Genomic DNA, 24,190 nt, shown 5'->3' with positions numbered 1-24,190 from the left:
TTACTCATTAAAAAATAAAAAATACTAGATATCATTTTTGTTTCAAACTACATCAAATCTTTAAAGGAAAAAACATCTCATTCACTTTGGACATTATTATAGAATAATAGTGCACAAAAGAATGAGTTAATTATATGTTTATAATAATATTACAGATTTTGATGTCAAAATAAATTGAGCTTGTATCTATCTATCTCCAATGGAAAACAAAAAACAAAAAGACAAATACAAAAATGGCAAAAGAATAAGCCAAACTCATACAACCTTTAATATAATTTTGGAAAACAAAACAAAATTTGTAAGCAAGCCAGTTGAACATTGGAATCTTTGAGCAAAAATCCAACGCTGCCTCTGCCCTTTTTCTGGATTTTAGACAGAATGGCAAACCTCTGCCTCTCCCCGAAAAGGTTAAAAAATGGCCATTTTGCCTCCTTTTCTTCGGATGAATTTGGAAGTAGTTCGGGGCAACGTCTAAGCTCGTTTCTTTTTTCCTTTCTTGTTCTTTTTGTGCTTGGATGCCTTTTTACTTTTCCGCTCTTTCTTTGTTTTCTTATTCTCTGTCGGTGTCTCTTCTTCAATCTTCTCATCTGTTTTCAGTTTTTTCGTTACTTCAGATGTTTCCTGGACTTCAATAGCTCTCTTCTTAGATAGATTCTCATCTAAGCAATCACCGCGGCCTGTACTACGAACACACAGACTGTAAGTTTCACCTGTGCTGAGTTTGCATGTGACGAGTTTCTGTGGCCGACCCAACGTATCCTGGCACAATTTCAGTCAACATGTTACTTGTTGTATTAACCAACTACATAACAGACAAACAATTTTGTCCCTAATATTCAAAAAAGTGTCTTGGGATCAAAATCTAAAATCAATTTACTAATCTTATGTACCTTCAAGATGCTGCCTTCGACTTTTTCATATGCTTCCTCTGCTTCTTGTAAACTTTTAAAGATAGCATAGGTAGTGTACTTATCTCCTTTAATTCTCCTATTTGACTGAAAAAATTTAAAATATTAGTCATGGCAACTTGAATCCACCTCATTCTAAATCACTGTAAAGCAATACAAAGGTACATAGAATAGTAGTGTTTGAATACATGCCACCAACTCAAAATCTTAAATAAGATATAAAGTGTAACCGGGTCAATGCACGGTTTCATGAAATGGTGTCATGGTGCCCTGTCCAATGAAAAGTTAGCCGAGGGACGTTATCATATGGATCCAAATGTTTTTCCAACATGAACATAGCTTGATTTTTTGTTAAAACTGGACCTCTTACAATATTTAAGAACAAGAATGAGTGGTCAACCTTGGTTTCGATTGTGAAGTCCCCAGGAATAGCCGTAAGTAATTCTTCAGTAGGTACATGTGATGGTATCCTGTGAAGAAGTAGTTTCGGAGTTTCAATTTCGGGTACCTATACAGTTTCAAATAAATATGATTTAGGAAAGTTCAAATTGAGGTAAGTAAGCCAGAGATGAAGATATGAGAAAGCGAACTCACAACATTCATTTCTTTATAGGGAATAGTATCTCCTGCTTTTTGCTCTAACCTAGCAAGAACAAGCTTCATGGCAGCACAAGCATCATCCAAACAATTATGAGGAGAACCCGCCTTCCTCACTTCGTAGCCCAACAAAGACTGTCAAAAGAATAACATATAAAAAACAGTCAGGCCCAAATCTAAAAACAGAAGATGAATTAGAAAAAAGAGCTTCAAACTGATGAAATCGATTAAGAAAAAGCTTCAACTTTCACTTGCCTTGCATAAATTATTCAAAGAAGGTCTTCTACTGATGGGTCCCTCTGAATATCTGAATATATAAGAGGTATCAATGACCCATGCATGATCTATCTTCAATACTGAGCCCAAAAGCGAAAGATCAACAAATGAGTAGAGACTAATTGAGCATAAAATGTAGTTACGGCATAAGTGATTGTTTCACTAACCATTGAGATCATTACTTAAGCTGTGGCCAGCTAAAATATTTCCACTGTATAATATCTTCATCAACGATTTCTAGAGCACACAGAAAAGAGGTTCAGAACTTCAGATAAATAATGTTAACAGAAATTTCTCAAAACCGACAAAGCAATGATACTAAACCTGTACATTCGCCAATGTGCATGTAACTCCCTCTAGATCTGCTGCAGTAATTCCTGTAATTTCAGTTCTATAATCTGCAACTTCTTTTTTGGGATTCACAAGTACATTCAATTTGACCTGAAAATAAAAACTATATTAATAGGCGTACAAAGGACAACTTATTGATGAGATGAGAAACACCCGAAGATGTTATAATTGAAGGGTTGAGTTCTCTTATTTGTAATTTATACTCCATTTAAAAAAGAGCCAAGTGATTTCAAACAAATTGATAAGGAAACAGTTATAAAAATCATATTAAATTTTATAAAAGAAATAAAAACTTTCATTACCTCCAAATTACGATCCACTACACACACCCTCACTGCTGCTTCAGTTCCATCTACACACAGAACCATCTCACAGTCAACAGCAAGAATGTTATCTGTACTCATCACGTTGGACATTTTCCCAAGCTTGGTGACAATCCAACCCTGATTCACAATTTCCACAAGTTAGTATGAAGACAATATGCCACTTTAAGCGTAAATTAAAATAATAAACGGGTTGAGCAATAAGAATGGGAAACAAATTAACAGCTAGAGGTGTCGTTTTTATTCATAGGCTATCATGAGCAAAAACACAAATATATATTGCAGGACTTCATTAATTATGTGTATAACAAAATTGGCCGAAGATCTTCAGTTTGGGTCTTTAGTTTAAAGAATATTATGGGAGCAACTTAAAAAAGAGAAGCAATTATCTTTCGAAAAAATTGTAGGACTTCATTAAGATCGAGAATAAAATATATAATTTATGTTGAACAAAGATGAGACTTTGCTTTAGCAAGGAGGCATATACATCAAAACAATTTGAATAATACTAAAAGCATAAATGTGAGGAAGTAATCACAAAGAATAAATATGTTCAACGCACCATTCTTTGGCAAAACATAAGTTAGAAAGAGATTTAAACAACTTACTTGTTCCTTTGAAGGGAACGAATACTCTAACGGGTATTGCGGGTGTTCAAGAGTTAAGCGAACCAGCATCTGTACTGCCACCACCAGTACAAAACATAAAAGTTACAAAAGTATGAATGAGATAAAGAGCATAACAAATTGTAAGCACGTAAGTTTGCTAGAAATGTAAGAAATGAAAATCTAAGCTCAACAACAATCCCAATACAACCATTTGGTTCATATTCAAATTCTTAAGCAATCCGAAATACAACACTACATACATATTGTATCATACAATTCAAAAGGGCATAAATATGTGTATCCCAATCACCTGCTCAGGTGACTCATTTTCTGGAGCTCTTGTAAGCTTCTGAACTAAGTTTCGCTTTGAATAAGATTGAATTAGTTGAGTCACGTACTGCAGCCATCATTAACAACAAACATTGTTAACAAAATACAAAAATAGGAATGAGAATAGAATAAAATTTAAAATGTATTAAAAAATTTGATTGTATTGGAATGGTTATTCCTTCCATTTCAAAATATAATAGTCATCCCACCGAAACGTCATTCCATTACAATACTTTAAAATGCAACCAAACAATGGAACGAAACAAAAATTGATTCATTTCCATTCAATTTCATTACCTTCAACCAAATGCCACCTAATGAAAAATAAATTACAGAGAGAGAGAGAGAGGGAGTTAAGGAACACTACCTTCAAATGCTCTTCTTCATCAAATGTCTTCAAAAAAGAAACCAAAACTTCATTAGACCTTTTTGCAGGGTCACTCAATCTAGCCCCAAACTTTTTATCATAACCACTCAAAAACTCTTTCCACTCTCCTTTACTCCCCTTGAATCCTCTTTTCTGAACCATTTTCACAATCTCAACAAGGGCCTATCAAGTAAAACCATTACCACACATTCAAATTACAATGGAGCGCACTTAATTCGACTACAATCAAAACAATTGGCATAAACCCATAACAAAAGAATAAATTTTTTTCAAAATTCAATAGCTGAAATAGCAAAACTCCATATTGGTCTCCTCCACTCTACATTCAGCCAAAACATAACAAGATGACCGTAAAGGACTTACCTTTTTCTCAGCAGTAGCGAGCAGGTCCTCCATTGCTATAATTTGGGTGAAGCTAAGAGAGAGAGAGAGAGAGAGAGAGAGAGAGAGAGAGAGAGAGAGAGAGAGAGAGAGAGAGAGAGAGAGAGGAGGCTGCTGAAAGAACGGCCCAGTCGCAGAGAAAGGGTTTTAGGTTTTGTGTTTTTTAGGGTTTTAATTAACAAACCAAATAATCTGTTTTTCAGAGTCAGCAAGAAGAAATTGGGATTGTTCAAAAAAAAAATTGGGAAGAGAGTACAATTTATCCTAAATTACAACAATACCCTTTGTTTAATTAAGTGTTTATTTTTATTTTTTTGAACAAAAATTATTACAACCTTCTATTATAATCTCTTAGTTAACATTCTGAAATTAAATATCGAAATACATAGCAATATTTTTTATATTTACAATATAATTTCTATAAATTTTTGAAAAGTTTAGAATAGTATTGGAAATAAAATTCTTGATATTCCAGTTTATCGTAAGTGTTCGAAAAATTTGAAATATATTTTCAGCACTATAACCTATTCGAAAATTTTTAAAAATTTGTAGCTATGATATTGTAACTATAACGAATACTATCATTAAAGTTGACTAAAAAATATAATAAGAGATTGACGAAAATACTTCTCTAAACTATTTGATTATGTGTTAACTAGTTTTTTGTTGAAAAAATAAATGACATCGTTTTAAGAAAATTTTATATTACAATTTTTGTACGTGTTGACAAAGTATTTTCTTTGTAAATTATTCAGTTTTTTCAATGTTTTTCAGTGTTGTATTTTATTTTGACAGATTTAAAAACAAATGATTGATGCATATCAAAGGATAATTGAGAAATTTTATTTTAGAAAAATAAAACTTATAAATTTTCCTCTGACTTTTTCTCAACCTTCTTTACTCTTTAGATCCAATGAATCTTAGACTGAATCCAATCGATCATTGATTGAATTTAGTTGATAATATTTTAAAAAAAAAGTCAAAATTTTAACTAAAATTTATTTCATAATAAAGTAATCATGAAAATGAGTAGAGGTGACAAAACGTGTTATCGTATCGTGTTAATGTCACATTTTAATCCGTTTTCAACTCATGTACCCGTAAAAAATCTTCGTGTTCGTATTAACCCACTTTAACCCGTTTCTTTATTACTTAAGTTGAGTTATTGAGAAAATAGTAAATTTAAGTTCTATAAGAAAACTCATATACATTTATATATAAATAACTTTTATATGTATAATAAAAATTAAAAATTTTAAAATATTTTCAATTTTTTTTTAAAGAAAAATAAATTTAAAATTTTTTAACATGTATAAATCACTAAGTATATATTTTTACATAATCATATTATTAATAATTTTTTATTTTATTTTAATTAAAAAAAAACCGTATCAAACGTGTCAAATTCGTATTAAGTGAGTTGTGTTTGATCCGTTCTTATTTTGTGTCAACCATTTTTCAACCTACGTCAAATTTTTCTGATCCTAACCCATAAATTATGTATCATGTTCGAATTATTATTTGAGAATGTAACTGAAATTTCTTTTGTATATCCTCAAGCAAATAAGAAATGCTTACACTTTAGTCATGTAGATTCGAGTTAAGTTAATCTCCTTAGTCTTACAGTAAAAATTACATATTTAAAGAACAGGGGACAATAATTAATTATATTTTAACTGCGCATTGAAATGACATTTTCATTTGTTATGGGACTGGAATAACCATTCCTCCCAAAACGGTGAAAATGTTATTCCAATACTTTAAATTTAGATACAAACACAGAAAATTGATGGATCACAGATTCATTTTCGATTCCAACTCCTTTTCGCCAAACAACCCGATACCTAAATTAGTTTTCTTCTGGGTTTAGGAGAAACGCCATTAGGTTGCCGAAGGATCGTTTATCACACCCAAAAAGTCGTCCTTTATGGTACCAATGCAAAACTGTGATAGAACAAAAGAATATGAGATCTTAGAATAGCAACACGATAATACTCTAAATAGTACAGACAATTTTCAAAGCAATCGTTTTTGAAAGAGTTTTTAGGAACTCCAATTCCCTAATTTTAAGAATCTAATTAGAAAAATTCATTCACTTTTTAACTAAAAGAAGTGATCTCATGATATCTAAGTTTTGAGAGGAAAAAGATACGGTTATTAACTGATATGGTAAGTGTAAAGAGTCTTATTTATTTTTTAAGAAAAAGGGTTGAAAAGCATACAATTTCTGTAGCATCAACTCTTGTTCCAATTATCTTTAATCTCACTTCACTATCTTTCTGAATCTTAACCTGAAAGATCCAAGACACAGAGTTTATTAAATCCACAAGATCAATTAATCCGAAAATATAAGTTTTAATAACAAATCTATAAAGGTTTTTTATCATAAATACGTACGGATCCATCTGAAGTTGTGTAATTGGGCATATCTCCTGACTGGAATTCCATATCATCTGGTATCAACTACAATCCACCCATGACAACAAGATACACTTACACTTAGATATATAACACTTTTAATATCGATAGATAATTAGATATATTATTCAGCAAAAACTTAGATATAGACTTACATGGTTTGAAACAAAAATTTGAACAGGTCCAGCTTCTGCGAAAAATCCCATCTGTAATTTCCAGATGTTATTGTACACACTCACTTTGATTACAAACACAAATTTATAATATTTAATGGGCACGTCACAAAGAAATAATAACCGTACCTTATTTACCATACTAACAACAGCTTCAAGTATCTCTCCTTTAAATGGTCTGAAAACCACACATTGATACTTTACCGGAAATGTAACAAATCCTGTACCATCACGGATAAGGCCTTTTCCAATTTCCTCAATTCCTGTTATTGCCACAACAAAACCATGTCGTCCACTGTACAGTAATAGAAAGTAAAATATAGTTAGTTCACTATTAAATTAGACTGAAGAAGTAACAAAAGAGTGAAGAGATACTACTATCCTAGGATGTCAAAATAAGATTTCAGATCCAACAATAGTTACATTTCAAGGACCAACATCTATGGGACTGTAGCTTGAAATTTGAACAGAGAAGGAAAAATTGGGATATCCTATGATGTCCAAATACTACATCTTTTCCAGATAATTAAAATTGTAGCTTTAAAATTTTTCGTTTACTGACTTAAGAGTACTAATTTTGTTGTCCTAGGGAAACAAACAAATCAAAAGAACGAAAGAAAGAATAAGATGTTTTCTTTTTCCACCTGCAAGTTCCCTCGACGTCTTTCATCAGCTTAGAAACTATGTTATCTCGCAGACTACGACCAAAGTGTCGTGGATGAAGCTGTATATTCCTCTCTAATACAATGTGGAAGAACATTTTTTTTTTTGTTTTATTTTTGTTCCTTTATATTATTAACTGCAAAAGAATATGGGGAACAGCAGAAATTTAATTTAAGAGGAAAAGAAAAACTAAGAAAAGGAATCTCAATGAAATAAATAATAAAAATTATGATAACAAACTTCACCATATCACATGAATGACAATGAACACAAACAAAACAAGTTCAAAATAAGCAAACCATAAAACTGAAAATTATACACAAAATAAGTGGTATATTATAAAGGCTCAGAGATATTCCAAAAAGGCAATCAACATGACATCAGTTCAGACCGCCCGTCTGCTTATTCTCATCATTCAGAATCAAAAATCAAACCAGATTTCAAAACAACAATGAAAGAGAACAGAGAACGTAAAAACGACATCAAAGTTTAAAGTACTAAAAAGCCAATTAAGATAAATGGTATCTACAGTTATTTCGGTGTGTAGTATATGAGTGATTCTACTTTTTTTTAATCACTGCCTCTTATAATCCAATAATAAAAAATATTAAAGTACAAAAAATGATACACACACACAATGACCAATTTGTTAAAGATCATCAATTGCCATTATTAAGATGCAAAGCAATTCAGACATGATAAAATCAATAACATAACCATTAAAATTACATATATCTTTATAAATTTAGAAATAGAACTAACACCTTCTCTTTTCATTTGACCTATCAATTGTTGGTGGAAAAAAAATTGTTTTCTAAATTAGATTGCAAGAACAAAAATTATACAATCAAAATCATTCAAACTACCAATCAAGTCATACGAATAATCATTCAAATTTAAGAAAGCTGTACCTAAACAAACCAATCAAATCTTTTCATTTTATTTTACTTTAAAAACAACTTGCAATAGAACCCCATCTTACCTAATAAAGTCCAAAAATATTAAAACTACACATACATGCACAACAGTTTCCTTTTATCCTTTTTGAGACATATACATATATATGTTTTGAAAAGCAAAGGTTGGAAATTTGAGCAATTGGGTTGAAGTCAATATCAATGTCAAACTACAGAAAAGAGCACACGATCCCAAAGAAATATCTGGAAGAACTATGTATATAAGCAGTAATGAAGTGTTGTCTATATTATGTGGACAAGTGAAGCAACTTATCTACTTGCAATGGAAACCCCTCTTTCTTTTTATCACTTATCAAAAGAAAATATCTTGTGACTTATGAGAACTTCCAACAAAAATTGTAATTTAAACTATCAACAAAATCATATTACTTAAACTTTCAAACTCAGATTTAAACTATAAAAATAATCAAATTAAAACAAATATTACACAATAACAATTAATTGATTAGTTAAACACGAAATCAAAAAACTAAAAAACAACTCGAGAACACTCATTTTTATATCAGATTTGGATTCTAATATTCAAACTAGCACAAATTAAACATTCTCAAGTCAAGAATTAAGCTTTAATTCAAACTTTAGAAGAAGAACTATTAAAGAAAACAAAACCAAACAAATTTCCCATTAAAGAGAAAATATACTGAAAAAATAAATTTCTAAGCAAAAGTGTGAAAACCTGCAAAAAGAACGACAGAGCGAGAGAGAGGTGAAGAACCGTCTTTCACCGTGGCCGTCGGAGATGACACCGGATTTTGCAGAGAGAACCTGTAAGGAGAAATCTGGAGGCTCGACAGAGTGAAAATGGTGAAGAGTAGTGTAGGGTTATTATTTTCTTTTCTTTGATTACTCATTTATTAATCTATATATATATAGTAAGAGAAATCCTAATATTACTCCAAATAGTTTTATATCTTCTTTCCTTAAATTTCTATTTTTTTTTTTTTTAATTTTTATTATATTGATAAATATTTAGTTATTTTTCTATATTTTTTATTATTTTATTATTAATAATTATATTAATTAATAATTTACGTAGCTTTTTTTTTCATAAAAAAATCTACATATATTTATTTTCTTATATTTTTTTTTATTATTTTATATTAATTAATAATTTTTAAAAATTAAACGAGATTTTTCTTTTATAAAAAAATCTATATATATTTATAACATAAAATCTATATATTTTATTATATATAATAAGAGGCTTAATCGCCTCATACTTTTTTTTGACTTTTATAGCTTCTGTTTTAGTTACTTTATAAGAACATAATTTTTTTTTGATATTTTGAAATGTAAATTTATTTTGAAAATTTTACCTACACTTCAAAATTTTTTGGAGATACCCCATTTTAATAATTTTTATTTTATGTAAAATTTATATCTTTACTTGTATTAAGTTCTTTTAATTTTTTTTTATAATTCATATTCTTAAAAAATATACTTATCAAATAAAAATAAATTATATTTTAAATATCATAACAAAAAAATTAAATTCGCGCGGCTATATTGCCTAGTTAAAAATCAAGATGGACAAAATACACAAAATAATAATAATAATAATAATAATAATAATAATAATAATAATAATAATAAAATATAAAATATTATTTTGTTGTTGATTTTTTAATGAATAATTAGTATTTTTACTCCTTGAACTTTTGTCACTACCTGATTTTGTCCCCTAAAATATAACAGTTACATAATTATGCCCTTTCTGTTAAGTTTTGTTTCTTTACCGTTAAAAATTAGTATTTTTACCCTTTGTACTTTGACCAATACAAAATTTTGCCCCCTTTAACTAAAAAAAAAATTATTTTAAAAAATGTAATATTCTATCCTTTTTAAAAACAATTATAATATTCTATTAATTCATTCAAAAAATAAAAGATTAGATTAAAATATTAATTTTACTTAAAAAAAAATATTTTCAAACTTTATTTTATTTATCAACATATATCTTAAAAAATCAAACCAAAATTATTGAGAACCTAATAAATAATTTAAATGAACTAAGATTCTTTTGAAGAAAAAATCAAACTTTTTTATAGTTATAAACTCATACCTTAACAAATAAAAAGAAAAAATCCATGGTTACCTGATGCATCCAATCCCTTTGTAACGACTCAACTGGTGGGATTAGATGATTGTCAAGTGGCTAGCCTGATGGAGAGTCATGATAGAAGGATTTAGAAGTGTTGAATGATGTGTTCAACACCCGTGATCGAGATCTGATTTGTAAGCTCCCTATTTCTTCAGCTCCTTCTGATTTCTGGTATTGGTCTCTTAATTCTTCTGATGTGTATAAAGTAAAGGATGCCTATAATTTGTTACACAAGGAAGATGGGTTGCTTTTGTCAACTGATGAGAAAAAACTGTGGAAGATAGCTTGGAACATCAATGTCCCGCCTAAGGTGCTTCATTTTTTGTGGCGCTCTCTCTCTCTGAAACTCTTCCCACGAAGGTTCAGCTGGTCTTGAGACATGTTCCCTTGATCTGCGATGTCCCATGTGTAATTTTGAGGATGAATCGATTGTGCACTTGTTAATAGAATGTTCTTTTGCTCAAAGTTGTTGGCATAGATCATCCTTAAGTGCGGCTGTCTTGTTGGGTGGTAAGTTCTCAAATTGGTTTGAATCGTTTGTCTTGCCCTATAGTACCGAGGTAAGAGAGGAAGCGGTCATGATTTGTTGGGCCATTTGGAATGCCCGCAATGCGTTCACTTGGAAAGGCAAGAGCACTTCAGCTTCGGATGTAATTCTGTCTGCTAGAGTCAACCTTAATCAATGGAAAAATGCTCAATTGAAAAAGAAGGGTCCTTTATTTTTGGCTTCGGGTGAAAGTGAAGGAAGTGAGCATTGGTCTAAACCGGTTACTGATAAAATTAAGGTCAACGTAGACGGAGCTATCTTTGAGGCAGAAGGTTGGTATGGGACTGGGTTGGTGGCTCGCAATTGTCATGGCCACCTTCTTGAAGCTCTTTCTTGTAGTAAACCGGGCTATTTAGATGCTGCAGTGGTGGAGGCGATTGGCATCAAGGAGGCTCTTAGCTGGATCAAAGACAAGCAGTGGCATGATGTACAGCTGGAAACCGACTGTCTTGTGGCTGTTCAAGCTTTACATTCTTCGGTTCCTCTACGCTCTCCCTTTAGCGTGGTGATTCAAGAGTGCAAAGAGTTGCTTGATTCTTTAAAATATGTTCAGATTCAATTTGTTAAACGCTCTGCTAACAAGGCTGCCCATTATATGGCTCGCAGTTCTTGTTTTCACTCAGTTCGTATGTTCACCGAGAGTACTGCTCTAGATGATCTTTTAAACATTGTAATGGTTGATTCAGTTTGCTAATAAAATGTCACCATTTTATCTCAAAAAAAAAAAAAATAAATAAAAAAGAAAAAGAAATAAAAATTCAATAAAAATATATTTTTTTTTTAAAAAAAAAAGTTTTAAAATTAAACCAAAAAAATGTTATGTTTACTTAAACAAATCTATATTTTTTTGATAAAAAACAACATATATTTAAGTTTGCTCCTTTAAAATTTAGTTTTTACAAATTAAATTTTTAATATTTTTTTAATATCAAAATGAATTTTCTACTAAAAAATAAATAATTTTTTATATCGCGTAATTAATTTTAAAATTTTAATTTATTTTTTAAATTTCTTAATCATTCAAAATGATTTTTCTTAAGATCTAAATTAAATTTTTTAGATTTACTAAAAAAGTGTTGAATTTTTCTCATTTTTATTTTAAAGGGGTACGATTTGATAGTTGTCAAAGTTTATGGGACAAAGTTGCTAATTGACAAAGACATGTCATCATTTAAACAGAATAATTGGACAGAACCTAACAAAATGACTAAAATTTTGTAAATGTAATAGTTCACGGGGGTGCAATTCTATTATTGTCAAGAGTAATTCTAAGGTAGTGATCATCTCTCTCAATGGAGTTGAATCGAGATGGGAGATTGATAACTATACGAGATCGTAATTTTTTTTTTTGTGGCATGTATATTCTTCAATATTGTTCGGTTTTGTAACTTTTTAGTTCATAATGTGGTAAAATAGACTTTCACTCACAATGTGTATGATTGGTTGGATGTCGATACTATTTTTACAAACTTTTTTTTGTAATGACCACACCAAGTTATTATAATATAACTAGTATAAAAGTATAATATTTAAAAAAAAAAAAATCATTAAATTTTTTTTATTAAATTTACTGAGATTAATTATAAAAATATAACATTTTAAAAATATTGTGCATTTTAGTCACTATTTAGTTAAAGATCAACAACACAAGCAACATTGGGCTTAAGTGGTAATGTGTGATATCTTTAAGGCCCAAGCCTAAGCATATTTCATATCAGAGCGAATTATTTTGTTGGGGAATTTTCATTTTTATGATTTTTAAAGTATAAGTTTGTAAAAACATGACTTTTTTTGTTAAAAAAAATATTTTATAGGAAAATTTTAGAAGAATCTTAAAAATATGGGGGCAAAACAGGTATCTAGTTACCTCTTTATGGTAATTGGATATCCCTTTAGTTACTTTTACATGATTTTCCTACATTTTTTAATTTTTTTTTTCAATTTTCCTATAAATAACTTTTTTGGAAAAAAACCATATTTTTATAAAAAAAAATATAAAAATCCATAAAATTTATAATTTCCTCATTTTTTGTACATAAAGAAATTGTGTAAAATGTTACAAAAACATTCTCTTGAGAACTACTAAAATATAATGATAGGTAAACTAATTTTTATACATTATTAATGTGAAAAAAATTGGGATATTTTATTAAATATATTTTTAATTTATTATTGTTTAAATAATTTTTTTTAAAAAAGATATATAGTATAATTTATTATTAATTTAAACAAATTACACAAAAACATTGCACACTGCTATGTTACAATTAGTTTAAACAAAGGTTTTGTCCCAATTTTAAATTAATTAATTTTAAAAGAAAAATATTATTATATAATGTTTTGTAATTATATATCACGAATAGTATTAATTACAATCTCTTAATTTATTTCTACACCCAAAATCACATATTAGAATATTTTTTAAAAAAATTCTTTTCATAACGGTATTTGTTATTTGTTATAGTTACAGTGTTAACTTTGTAAATTTTTAAAATTTTTAAATAATTTACAGTACCGAAAATAAAATTCTTCATATTCTAGTTTACTGTGCATGTTCAAAAAACTTCAAACTTATTTTCGATAATGTAAAGTGTTTAAAAATTTTCAAAATTTACAGATTTAATATTGTAACTATACCAAATACTGCCATAAAAAAATGAAAAAAGATATTCTCATATGTATTTTTGAGTATACTCATATATCATTGAGCATTGCTATTAGACACCTGAAATGACCAACATCATACCGAAGTGACCTATTACAAATGATTAGTAGTTTCTCTATATTATTTATCTAACAAAAATATATAAGACTTGAACTATTGTACAAGGTTCCTATATTAGAAATCCCATCTTCTTTTATCTTCCTTTTATATATAAATGTTTTTGATTGACAATGTATATTAAAAAAAAAAAAAGAGTGAAAAAAAACTTTTGGCCTCAATACTCACATATATTATTCTAATATTCCATTAAAAAAAATAATAAACTAGGCATATTTAATTTTACTAAATTTATGAAGTATTTTTTTTTTTTTACAAAAATGAGTGTATAAAGTATTAATTGATATTTTTTTCAATAAAATATCTAAATTTAATTTTTCACTAGAGACTTTCAAATCGTTTGAGCTGACCCTGATCTTGTACTTCTTAACACTTTTGTATGGAATATTATTATTAGTATCAGTAGTGTTTATCACCTCTAAATATGTTGTTTTGCGATTGGCTAGCGATACTCCTTAAAAATTATTATATTATTTAATTAAACTAATAATAAATTATTATATTATTTAATTAAACTAATAATAAAATTAACACACAAGAAAATACTAGACACTACTGATACCTTTTAACATTTCTCCTTTATATGTTATTATTTCATAGTCAAAATATTGAAAAAGAAAAAAAAACAAGTCAAAGACATGGGTGTGATGATTAATAAATGGCTAAAATGAATATAATGAAATGGTTGGTGCTTGAGTAGTAAAAAATACTCTTCATGGTGTTTCTCTTCTTTGAATTTTCAACGTGGGTGTTGTGAGTGCAATCAAAAAAAGCCAACTAATTATGTCCATACAATAATAATGCCATACCATAATATTTTGCATATTATTTACTACCCATTTAATAAAAACTAGTTGTATATTAATAATTTGTTTTGAAAAATAATAATAATTGGGAGTGTGTGTGCATTTTTGACTTATAATGAATACCTTGCCTTAAATATCTCTCTATCACTCTTAATTATAGCTTTTAAAGTTTTGAGCTCCATTAATTATATCTCTAAAAGGAATTAAAATTATTGGATATTATATTAATTACCATGAAATGCAGTTAGTATTTGTGAAAATGGATATATAATGTCATTTTGTCAATTTGTATTTATATTGTAAGTGATAATTATATAGGATGAATAAACACATCATGGTATGTTTGGCTTAATTTCTATATGTTCTTTTTTAGTTTTTAAAATTAAAAAAGTTTTTCTAGGAGTATTTAGATAAAAAATAAAAAACTAAAATTAAAATAATTTATATAATTTTTAATTTACACATAAAAGAATTTTTTTTTAATAAAATCCAAACATTTTAAAGAGTACTTTTCATTTAAAAAAAATATTCATATAATAGCATGCCTAACCGGGCCCAATTACGCCAAAAAAATTTCTTTTAAAATTACACATTTTTTATTAATTTAAAAAATATCACATTTTATTTTAAATAAGGGCTCAAAAATATTTTTTCTTTCCTATGACCTACTAAATTTTAAAGTCGACCCTGTATATAGTAGTTATCCAAACAATAAAAATAAATTAAAATTTATACTTCTAGCTAAATAGTGTTAACATATATATATGTTTATATTTATTGCACTAAAATTATCTTTTCAACTTGAAAAAAATAAATAAAGGATATAAAGTATAGTAGTAATAGAGAGCTTCAAAAAAGTATATATGACTATGAGTAGTGATATTGTTAGACAAATTTGAATTTAAATGCATATATATGAGCAATCTTATTTGTGGTTTAAACATATATAAAAAGAGAGGATTGAATATGTGTACATAATATATAAAGAATTAGTGCCACAAGTATGACAATTAATGATAAAATAAAATTATAAATATTTAAATTATAATAGTTTTTTATTATAATTATCTATAAAATATTATTAAAAAATTATATAACTATAATTGAAGTTATATATGAGAATTATATATAATTGAGTAAATTAAAAAATAAATGTAAAAAATTAAAATACAAATTTTAGTCCAAATATAAGAGTGGATTGACTTATTTAAGAAAAAGGAGTATGTTGAAAAATACTATTTTTATTAATTAATTAATTAAATTTACTTTTAATTTTATATTTAATTGAAACATACTTCTTTTTATATGTATTGTATCTAAAATACCCTGACATAAGAGACTCACATGGAGAGTATCTTGAAGTGACATGAGAAAAATTAGTACAATGTTTAAAAAAAGAGGTAAAAATGATAGACTTTAAAAAAGATGGTAAAAATAAAAGATGACAATATAAAAAGGGTAATAGAGTGTAATTTTCTCTAAGAAAAAACAGGCTAACATGATGCAAAAATATAAAAAGAGTATAAAGTGTAATTTTCTCTAAGAAAAAACAGGTTAACATGACGTAAAAATATTGGGCATACTCTTTAAAAATATACATAACACGATTTATGTATTTTTAAAAATACAATATAATATGAGTCGAGCTAACACGACACACGAAAATTTACAACATTACACCAACACGACCCAATCTAATCCAAATTGATTTTTTAATATTAAATATTTATAATTAAAAACATGATATATTATACATCGAATGTGCTTGTTCTTTCTCTCTGTGATTCACTCATAACTTTATCAAAGTCAATAATATTAATCACTTAGAGAGAGAGAGAGAGAGAGAGAGAGAGAGAGAGAGAGAGAGAGAGAGAGAGAGAGAGAGAGAGAGAGAGAGAGAGAGAGAGAGAGAGAGAGAGAGAGAGAGAGAGAGAGAGAGAGAGAGAGTGATGAATTGACTTTTCTAAGTAAATATATATAGTTGTCTTAATCATGTTCGATCTGTTTGTGGTTAAGAACTCAAAATTATTGAAACCAATTACAAAAAGCAAATCTATTAATAATAATGTTTATTAATAAAATAAAATAAAAAAAACACATAATTCTCTCTATATATATGTAACTTTTACTATATCATAACATGCATATATATACAATTGCTTTTTTTTCACTACTATATAATATATATATAATAAACAAACGAACCACCTTTTCAATAGATTCTATAATATATATAATCTAATTAATCCCTATCAAAGTTGGGTTTTCACTGGACAACACTCATATTTATATATTATTTACTAAATATATATCAGATCGACCACTTTTAACGTGGACACAACACAAAGTTACACAATAGTAAATAATGTAATTAATATTAAATATAGTACATAACTAAAATTGAACATGCATTCCAGGAGAGGATTAACACATATTATTAATTAAGAGGACTAATAATTATAACTTTTTAATTAACTTTTAGGTTTAAAATGATATGTTAGGGATATTTTTTGTCAATTTTTTTCATAGTGGTTATAGTTACAATTTTATTCTTGTAAATTTTTAAAAAATTTCGATTAATATAGTACCAAAAATTAAATTTTTAATATTCTAATTTACCATGTGTATTCAAAAAAATTCAAATTTATTTAAAATACAGAAAACTATTTGAATTTTTAAAAAATTTACATAGAAATTGTTAAAACTATATGGATTAACAGTAACACTACTCCTTGTGTTGATTTTTTTTTTATTATTATTTTGAATAATAATAATAATAATAATAATTTTGTGTTTGGTTCAATTAATATAAAGTTACAATATTATATATATTTATAGTTATAGTAAAGAACATTGGAAACGAGGAAAAAACTCAGCTGAATGCTACATATCTGTGTCTTTTTTAGTTTTGAAGATATATAGTCATGCATGCATGCATGCCTTTATTTAATTATTTATACTAATATTAATTTATATATATCATACAAAAAATAATAAATATATATTAATTATTATGTATAAAAAGGAGAAAAAGTGGCTATTTCTATAAATATATATTATTCTCTTTTTTTTTTGTAAGCTTTTTCATATGCCGTGCATGGTACCACATGTATTATAATCCAATAAAAAAACATTTTTACAAATATATAATTTATGAAGGAAATATAAGAGAATTATATATAATAGTTAACTTTTTTTTTTTTTTTCTGATATAATAATTAACTTATTACTAATTTGAGTGAAATGGATACACTTGGTGACATGTTTTAATTTATATAAGGCTATTTTACTTAGTTACTAGTTACACATTCTATACTAGTCATCATTTTGTATATAAATATGTTGTTGTTTTTATATATCTATAAAATGTATATAATTAACTTTAATAATTATATAATTTAATATGGTAATACTTTATAATTATCCCAAAAATATACATACATTTATTTTTTCTTGTACCCAAGGCAGCCACCTCGCTCGTCTTATCATGAGAACTAAGGTGTCTGTCGTGTATATATAATTAAAGAATTTTTTATAAAAATATTAGATTTTAAATAAAAATTTATAATTTTATTAATATACAGAATTTTTTATAAAAATATATAAAAACAAAATTATTAAAAATAACAATAAAATAACTATTGAATAATAATAAAATTTTAACGCAGTACATAATATAAAACTTATACAGTAATTTAAAAAAAAAACACAGTATTTTTAACTTTATCAATCAATCAATTTTAAATTAACTTTATCATTACTTATTGGTGTACTATATATGATCATATATATTTAAATGGTACTATATATATCATATATGTCCCCCTAAAAAATAGTACTGCACATATAATAATAAAAGAATCAAATCCAACTATAATTAAACTACTTCTCCAACCAAATACCAACATATTAATTACTTTCACCGAATAAAAGAATAGAAATATTAATCATATATAACAAAAAAAGAAGAGAAATGCTAAAGGGCACCAGTGGTGCCTAGCACCTTCCTATGTGTCAATATCGCTATTGGTACAACTAAGTATCGGGTCCCATATAATTTAATATAATAGTTTTTAGGGAGTATCGCTAGCCAATCGCAACGCGACATGTCACAAAGGTGCTAGGCACTACTGGTACCTAATAGCAATGCTCAAAAAAGAAATATGTATATAAATATTGATTGTATATGTATATTTAAGGAAATATTGATGGATAAATATTACATTTCTATATTGCCTATACTCTGAATATTATATTTGATATTTAATGAAAAATCTACTTAACTGATCGAATTTAATTGTTAAATATATATAGCTATATTTACATTTCAAAACTATATATGTTAAATAAATATATATGTATTTTTTTTTAATATATCATAAAATTTTATTAATATAGTAATTAATTAAAATAATAGTCTGTAATTCAATCGGTACATTTTTTTATTGGAGATATAATTAGAATCAAAATTAGACTAACGAACTAAATAATTAACCGTCTAATTCTTAAATTATTTCACAAAAAATTAAAATCAAATTAAATAAAAGCAATTATAACATTATAATTAACCTTAAAATAATTAATGTGAAATAATTAATGTGGATGAAAATTTATAGTCGAGTGTGGATGAAATAATTAATTATAAAATAAAATATTATTATATTAAATAATCATAGTTATTATAAGATTAGTGAAAAATTAAAGTTGATAATGATGAAGGCCAGCAAGATCAGAGACCCCTTACCACAATGATGAAGATGATGTAGATTTGATTAGTCATAATTAATATGTGTCTCTTAATATTCAGCAATATATAAGCTTATTATTTATTATATATATATATTTATTTTCTTGTTTAAGCTATAACTTGTTAGAATAGTAATATAGCTGTTAATTTTCTCATGAAATTATTATCATTTTAAAAGAATTATGAAATCTATATATAAAGGGATTTTTACAAAAATATTAAATTTTAGGTAAAAATTTCTAATTTTACTGTTATACAGAATTTTTTTTACAAAAATATTATTTTTTTATACAACAACTGTAAAACAATAAAACACGACAATTAAAACAACAATACAACAATTAAAAAACAACCGTGAAAACTTAACACGCAGTATATATAAAAATTATAGTATTTTTTTTTTAAAAATTCGTCCCACAGTCTAAAAGTAAAAAATTTAAAAATTTAAGTATACATGTGGTGTAAAATCTCTATATATAAAAAATATATAGGTCTAACTTTGGTCATAGACGAGTTAGGTATGTACTTATGCCTAGAATTTATCTAGTCCAGCTCAAAAAATTCCCTATTAAAATTATATATTTTTCACTTATTTTAAAAAATACTATTTTTTTAAGGTCAATTATTTTTTCTGGCACACTAAATTTCATACGCAGGACCTGAGATCATCTCTAATAAACAAAATAGAAAAAACACGAACAAAGTGTTGATTACATTTATAAAAAAATTGAAATGAATAATATAATAGTTTTACAATTATTTTGCTGTTATTTTTTTTTTTATTTATGCATTTTTTTCATGTAAAGTTTTACATAGGTCTCTTTATCTCTTTGCTTATTTATTTGAAATATTTGCACCAACAACTATTATTATTAAATTATTTAAGAATTTACCCTTACCTATTTTAATACTCACAATTTAGGCATTTCTTTTTGATAGGTATACCAATCTATATTTATTGCTTCTCTTTCCTAAACTCTGCCTACATGCTAGTTTTTTTTTTCTTTTTCTAGACGGTAGCTTTTTTTTTTTTTTTTTTATATATATATATAAAAATTTTATTTTTTTCAAAATAACAGTAAACTAGGTTGATCAAATATTTTTTTTTTACATTCTATTTTTTTTTTTTTATTTTACATTGTTTTTTGTTTTTTAATCTAATTAGTAGTTTTAGAAAAAAATAATTATATGTATCAACGTGAATTGTAAATTATTTATGAAATTTTCTTAGACCATTTTATTGTTTTAAATACCGCTACATGCCTACTAAAATTAAAAATTAACCATATGTTTTTCTTTTACATTTTATTGACTCTCCTAGTTGATATACAATCAGATTTTTTTTTAAAAAAAAAAAATTATGTGAATAAACGACACAAATTGTTATTATTCTCACTTTCTTTATTTTTTTTTATTTCAAAAGTTTTTTCAGCCACACAATTTATTATTTGGACACAAAAATTACACTATTATAATCTATTTTTTAAAGTGATCATTTTGACATGTTAGAAGCATATATTTTTCTGCTACAAAAAAAAATGACTAAAATTAAAAGTTAGACTAAGGTTTCTTAAACAACAAAATAACACACTATAATTTAAAATCTAAACAAGAAATTATAAGTCTCCTCCAATATTTATCTTTTTACTTTTTTTTTCCTTTTTGTTTACTTTTTCTTTTTCTGACATTATTATCTTCTTCATTTATTTATTAATTTGTTTTTTTGAAAAAATCTTCTTCATTTATTATTATTTTTTTATTATTCTTTTTCTCTAAATTTATTATTTCTCTTAGTTTTTTTTTATTTTTCCTCTAACATTTAGATATTTCTCTTACATTTTGGTGACTCCGAAAAAGGACGATCACTGTTAAAAGAAACTTTTTTATTCCTTTTTTATATTTTGTAACAAAAAGTAATAAAATTTAAAATTTAATAAACTTTAACATATCAAGTAACATCATAACTTAATTTAAAGTCTTTTGTTATTTTGTATTTAAAAGTTAAAATATAGTATACTAATAATAAATTTATTTAATAAAAAGAATTTAATATGTTAATAAAAAAACTTATAAAGTTACCAAATAGTATCTAAAACATAATAGAATTAGTTACAATATGAAAATTATTATATATATTAATTTTAAAGTTGTCTGATCAAAATAAGGAACCAAATGTGTATGAGGAAAAAAATTATCTTGAATTAATTTTTTTCTAATAAAAAGTAACTAATTGATATATTATTTACATCAAAAGCAACCTAAAGGTTGCTTTTTTTAAAATTTGCAAAACACTGAAATTTCTGGAAGCGAGATTTTTTTATTTTTTTTCAATTTTCGGTAATTATTTTATATTTCGGTATTTATGCTGACGTGGCAATCGGTATTTGTGCAAATAATTTTCTTAAAGGTATTTTTATAAATAAAATCAATTTTAAGTATAATATTGAAAAGACCCCTATTTATTTTGCTAATGCTAAACAAAATATGAGTTTGCAACTAAATGTTTATTAGATACACAAATGTAGTAAAAAAGAATACAAATTTCTTTTACAAAAAATAGAAAATATAGGAAAATTTTACTTTTTGTTTTTCACATTTAGATAATTTTAGTCTTAATTTTTTATATGCCAGGGTACAATGTAGTTATCTACGACATCTTGTAAATTTATTATTTTTTTTTTTTAAAAAAAAGTAACGCTTCAAAAATAAAGTTCAAACAGTTTGTTACACACGTGTCTTTTTTATTTTTTACGCGTGTAAAATAGTCAATTTTAACATGCTTTCTTTATTGTGAACTATTCCAAATTTCATAGTTAGGGCCTGCCCTAAGTTGAAATAGATCATAGTAAAAATATTTTTTAAGCCCTTACTATAAAAATAAATGGTATTTTTAAAAATTATTAAAATATATATTTTTAAAAGTATTTTTGTAAAAGTTAACCCAAATTCCAGTATTTTTTGTAAGTTTCCCTTCTTTGAAGATGCTCTATATCTCTACATCATCAAAAATTTAATATTTTATTTTATTTTTCTTCCACATCATTTTTGTCACTTTTACTTTTAAAAACACTCTAATGGTATAATACCTTTTAAAAATGCTATAATTATGATATCACATATTATTATATATATAAGTTTTTTTTCTTTAATAAACTATTAGATATACATTGCACTTTTAATTTTTTATTGTATAAAAAAGACACAGCATCAATGCAAATTTCAAGAATAACATTCTTTTATCTCAAATGGTATAGCATCTCTATATTTTGCCACATAAGCTTTCCACCTCATCAAGCATTCTCCAAAATATTACCATTGGAGATGCTCTAAGAGCCCACCTATGCCTAGGGCCGGTCTTATTTATAGCATCTCCATTGAGGATACTCTTAGGTTATATGAGACTCGTTTTCATATTTATACCAATAACAGTGTAACATCGAAAAAGGTACTAAATAGCAATAATATTTTTTAACTATTCTCCTAATAAAAATAAAAAAGAAAGAAATTTATTGGGGATTGGGATATGGGGGAGAGGAATGGGCAATGGGAGACATTAGAGAAGGCGTACGGCGTATGTTTTCATCCACAACACAACATGCCCATCATTAATTATTAATACCAAATCCTACTAATTATAATATTTATATTAATAATTATTTAATATCATTAATACTAACTCAAACCAAAATTAATTATTAATTATATCTTCGAAAATTGATCATCGCTAGCTACTCATCTCATCGCTTCTTTCCAATACAATTCTTTCTCTCTCATAATGAAATTACAAATTTATTTATTTATATCTAATCATCTTTTATAAATATACTTTAGACCAACCCCAATATATAATGTAAAAAAATATATTAAATTTAGCATAAAATATTAATAAATCATAAATTTAGCGCCATTTGTGCTCTAATAATAGTAATATTGTAATTTAAAAAATATATTAAAATAACTCTTTAATATTAAATAACAATAACATAAATAAAAAAAATATATTAATTGTGTGTTAAATTTGATAATTGGCCCAACTTTTAACATATACTAATTTTTTTTATAACATTATTAAAATATAGCATTACATTATTTATTTGACATATCATTAGAGATATTTTTATGTCTTATTATTATGACACACACTTACACATAACACAACAAAGTAAAATTTATTTTAAATAAAAGTAACTAATTAAAAATTCTTATCACATAACTGTTAAATTTAAGTGTTTTACTCAAATTCTATTAAAGAATACTTAACACTTTAAGAGAAAGTTAAGAGGTACATAAATCTTTGAAAAAGTCATAGTTTTTTATGGTAGAAAAACACTCTTATTTACTCCTATTTGTTTTTCTAGATATCAATCATATATTACTCTCTTAAAAATATATATATATTTATTTTTTTAAAAAAGAAAACCTATCAATAAATTCTTCAACTTATTATTATTATTATTATTATTATTATTATTATTATTATTATTATTAGAGAGGAGCCTTTTAATATTTGCAGACAATAATTTTAGCTTGGGAAATTTCACTCTGAATTTATGACATCTCTCACTAGTAGACTAGTACCATTAGTACCATATGCTTTTCAAATCAATAAAATTACTTAAAAAGGTCCGGGGACCATTTACTTAATTATATACTAATATATAAATATATATTATAATATTTCATTTTAAAAATATAAATAAAAAAAAATCATATTCTCAAATCTCAAAATGTTCCAACTAATTTCTTTATTGACAAGCTTTATTTTTTATTTATTTTGGCTTCCACAAATTGTTTTTTTCTTCCTTCTATACATT

The 24,190-nt window shown here is 26.0% G+C and overlaps 3 protein-coding genes across 4 annotated transcripts; 1 reads left to right on the top strand and 2 right to left on the bottom strand.

The window, feature by feature from the left end:
• Positions 1–34: 34 nt before the first annotated feature.
• On the bottom strand, positions 35–4,367 carry LOC115702744 (small RNA degrading nuclease 1). Of its 2 annotated transcripts, XM_061105322.1 has the most exons (13): positions 4,270–4,288; positions 4,145–4,239; positions 3,761–3,943; positions 3,374–3,460; positions 3,064–3,132; positions 2,435–2,575; positions 2,106–2,222; positions 1,949–2,018; positions 1,761–1,861; positions 1,503–1,640; positions 1,309–1,416; positions 891–995; positions 35–759 (listed from the first exon to the last, which is right to left on the bottom strand). In XM_061105322.1, exons 2-13 carry the CDS (start codon positions 4,175–4,177, stop codon positions 472–474), a joined length of 1,440 nt encoding a protein of 479 aa, XP_060961305.1. In that variant the 5' UTR covers positions 4,178–4,239; positions 4,270–4,288; the 3' UTR covers positions 35–471. The 2 variants fall into 2 exon arrangements, with proteins under 2 accessions (XP_060961305.1, XP_060961304.1); XM_061105321.1 differs by having other exon boundaries at positions 4,145–4,367.
• Positions 4,368–5,682: 1,315 nt separating this feature from the next.
• Positions 5,683–9,272, bottom strand: LOC115702736 (DNA-directed RNA polymerase II subunit RPB7). The gene is made up of 7 exons (XM_030630168.2): positions 9,070–9,272; positions 7,398–7,552; positions 6,883–7,048; positions 6,736–6,786; positions 6,560–6,625; positions 6,385–6,453; positions 5,683–6,106 (listed from the first exon to the last, which is right to left on the bottom strand). The coding sequence occupies exons 2-7, from the start codon at positions 7,511–7,513 to the stop codon at positions 6,044–6,046; spliced, it is 531 nt and encodes a 176-aa protein (XP_030486028.2). The 5' UTR covers positions 7,514–7,552; positions 9,070–9,272; the 3' UTR covers positions 5,683–6,043.
• Positions 9,273–11,072: 1,800 nt separating this feature from the next.
• LOC115719264 (uncharacterized) lies at positions 11,073–11,735 on the top strand. Its single transcript, XM_030648235.2, has one exon. It carries the CDS (start codon positions 11,073–11,075, stop codon positions 11,733–11,735), a length of 663 nt encoding a protein of 220 aa, XP_030504095.2.
• Positions 11,736–24,190: the final 12,455 nt, after the last annotated feature.

This window comes from Cannabis sativa, chromosome X, assembly GCF_029168945.1.
Source record: "Cannabis sativa cultivar Pink pepper isolate KNU-18-1 chromosome X, ASM2916894v1, whole genome shotgun sequence".
Taxonomy (NCBI): Eukaryota; Viridiplantae; Streptophyta; class Magnoliopsida; order Rosales; family Cannabaceae; genus Cannabis; species Cannabis sativa.
This window is presented reverse-complemented; position numbering and strand designations above follow the sequence as displayed.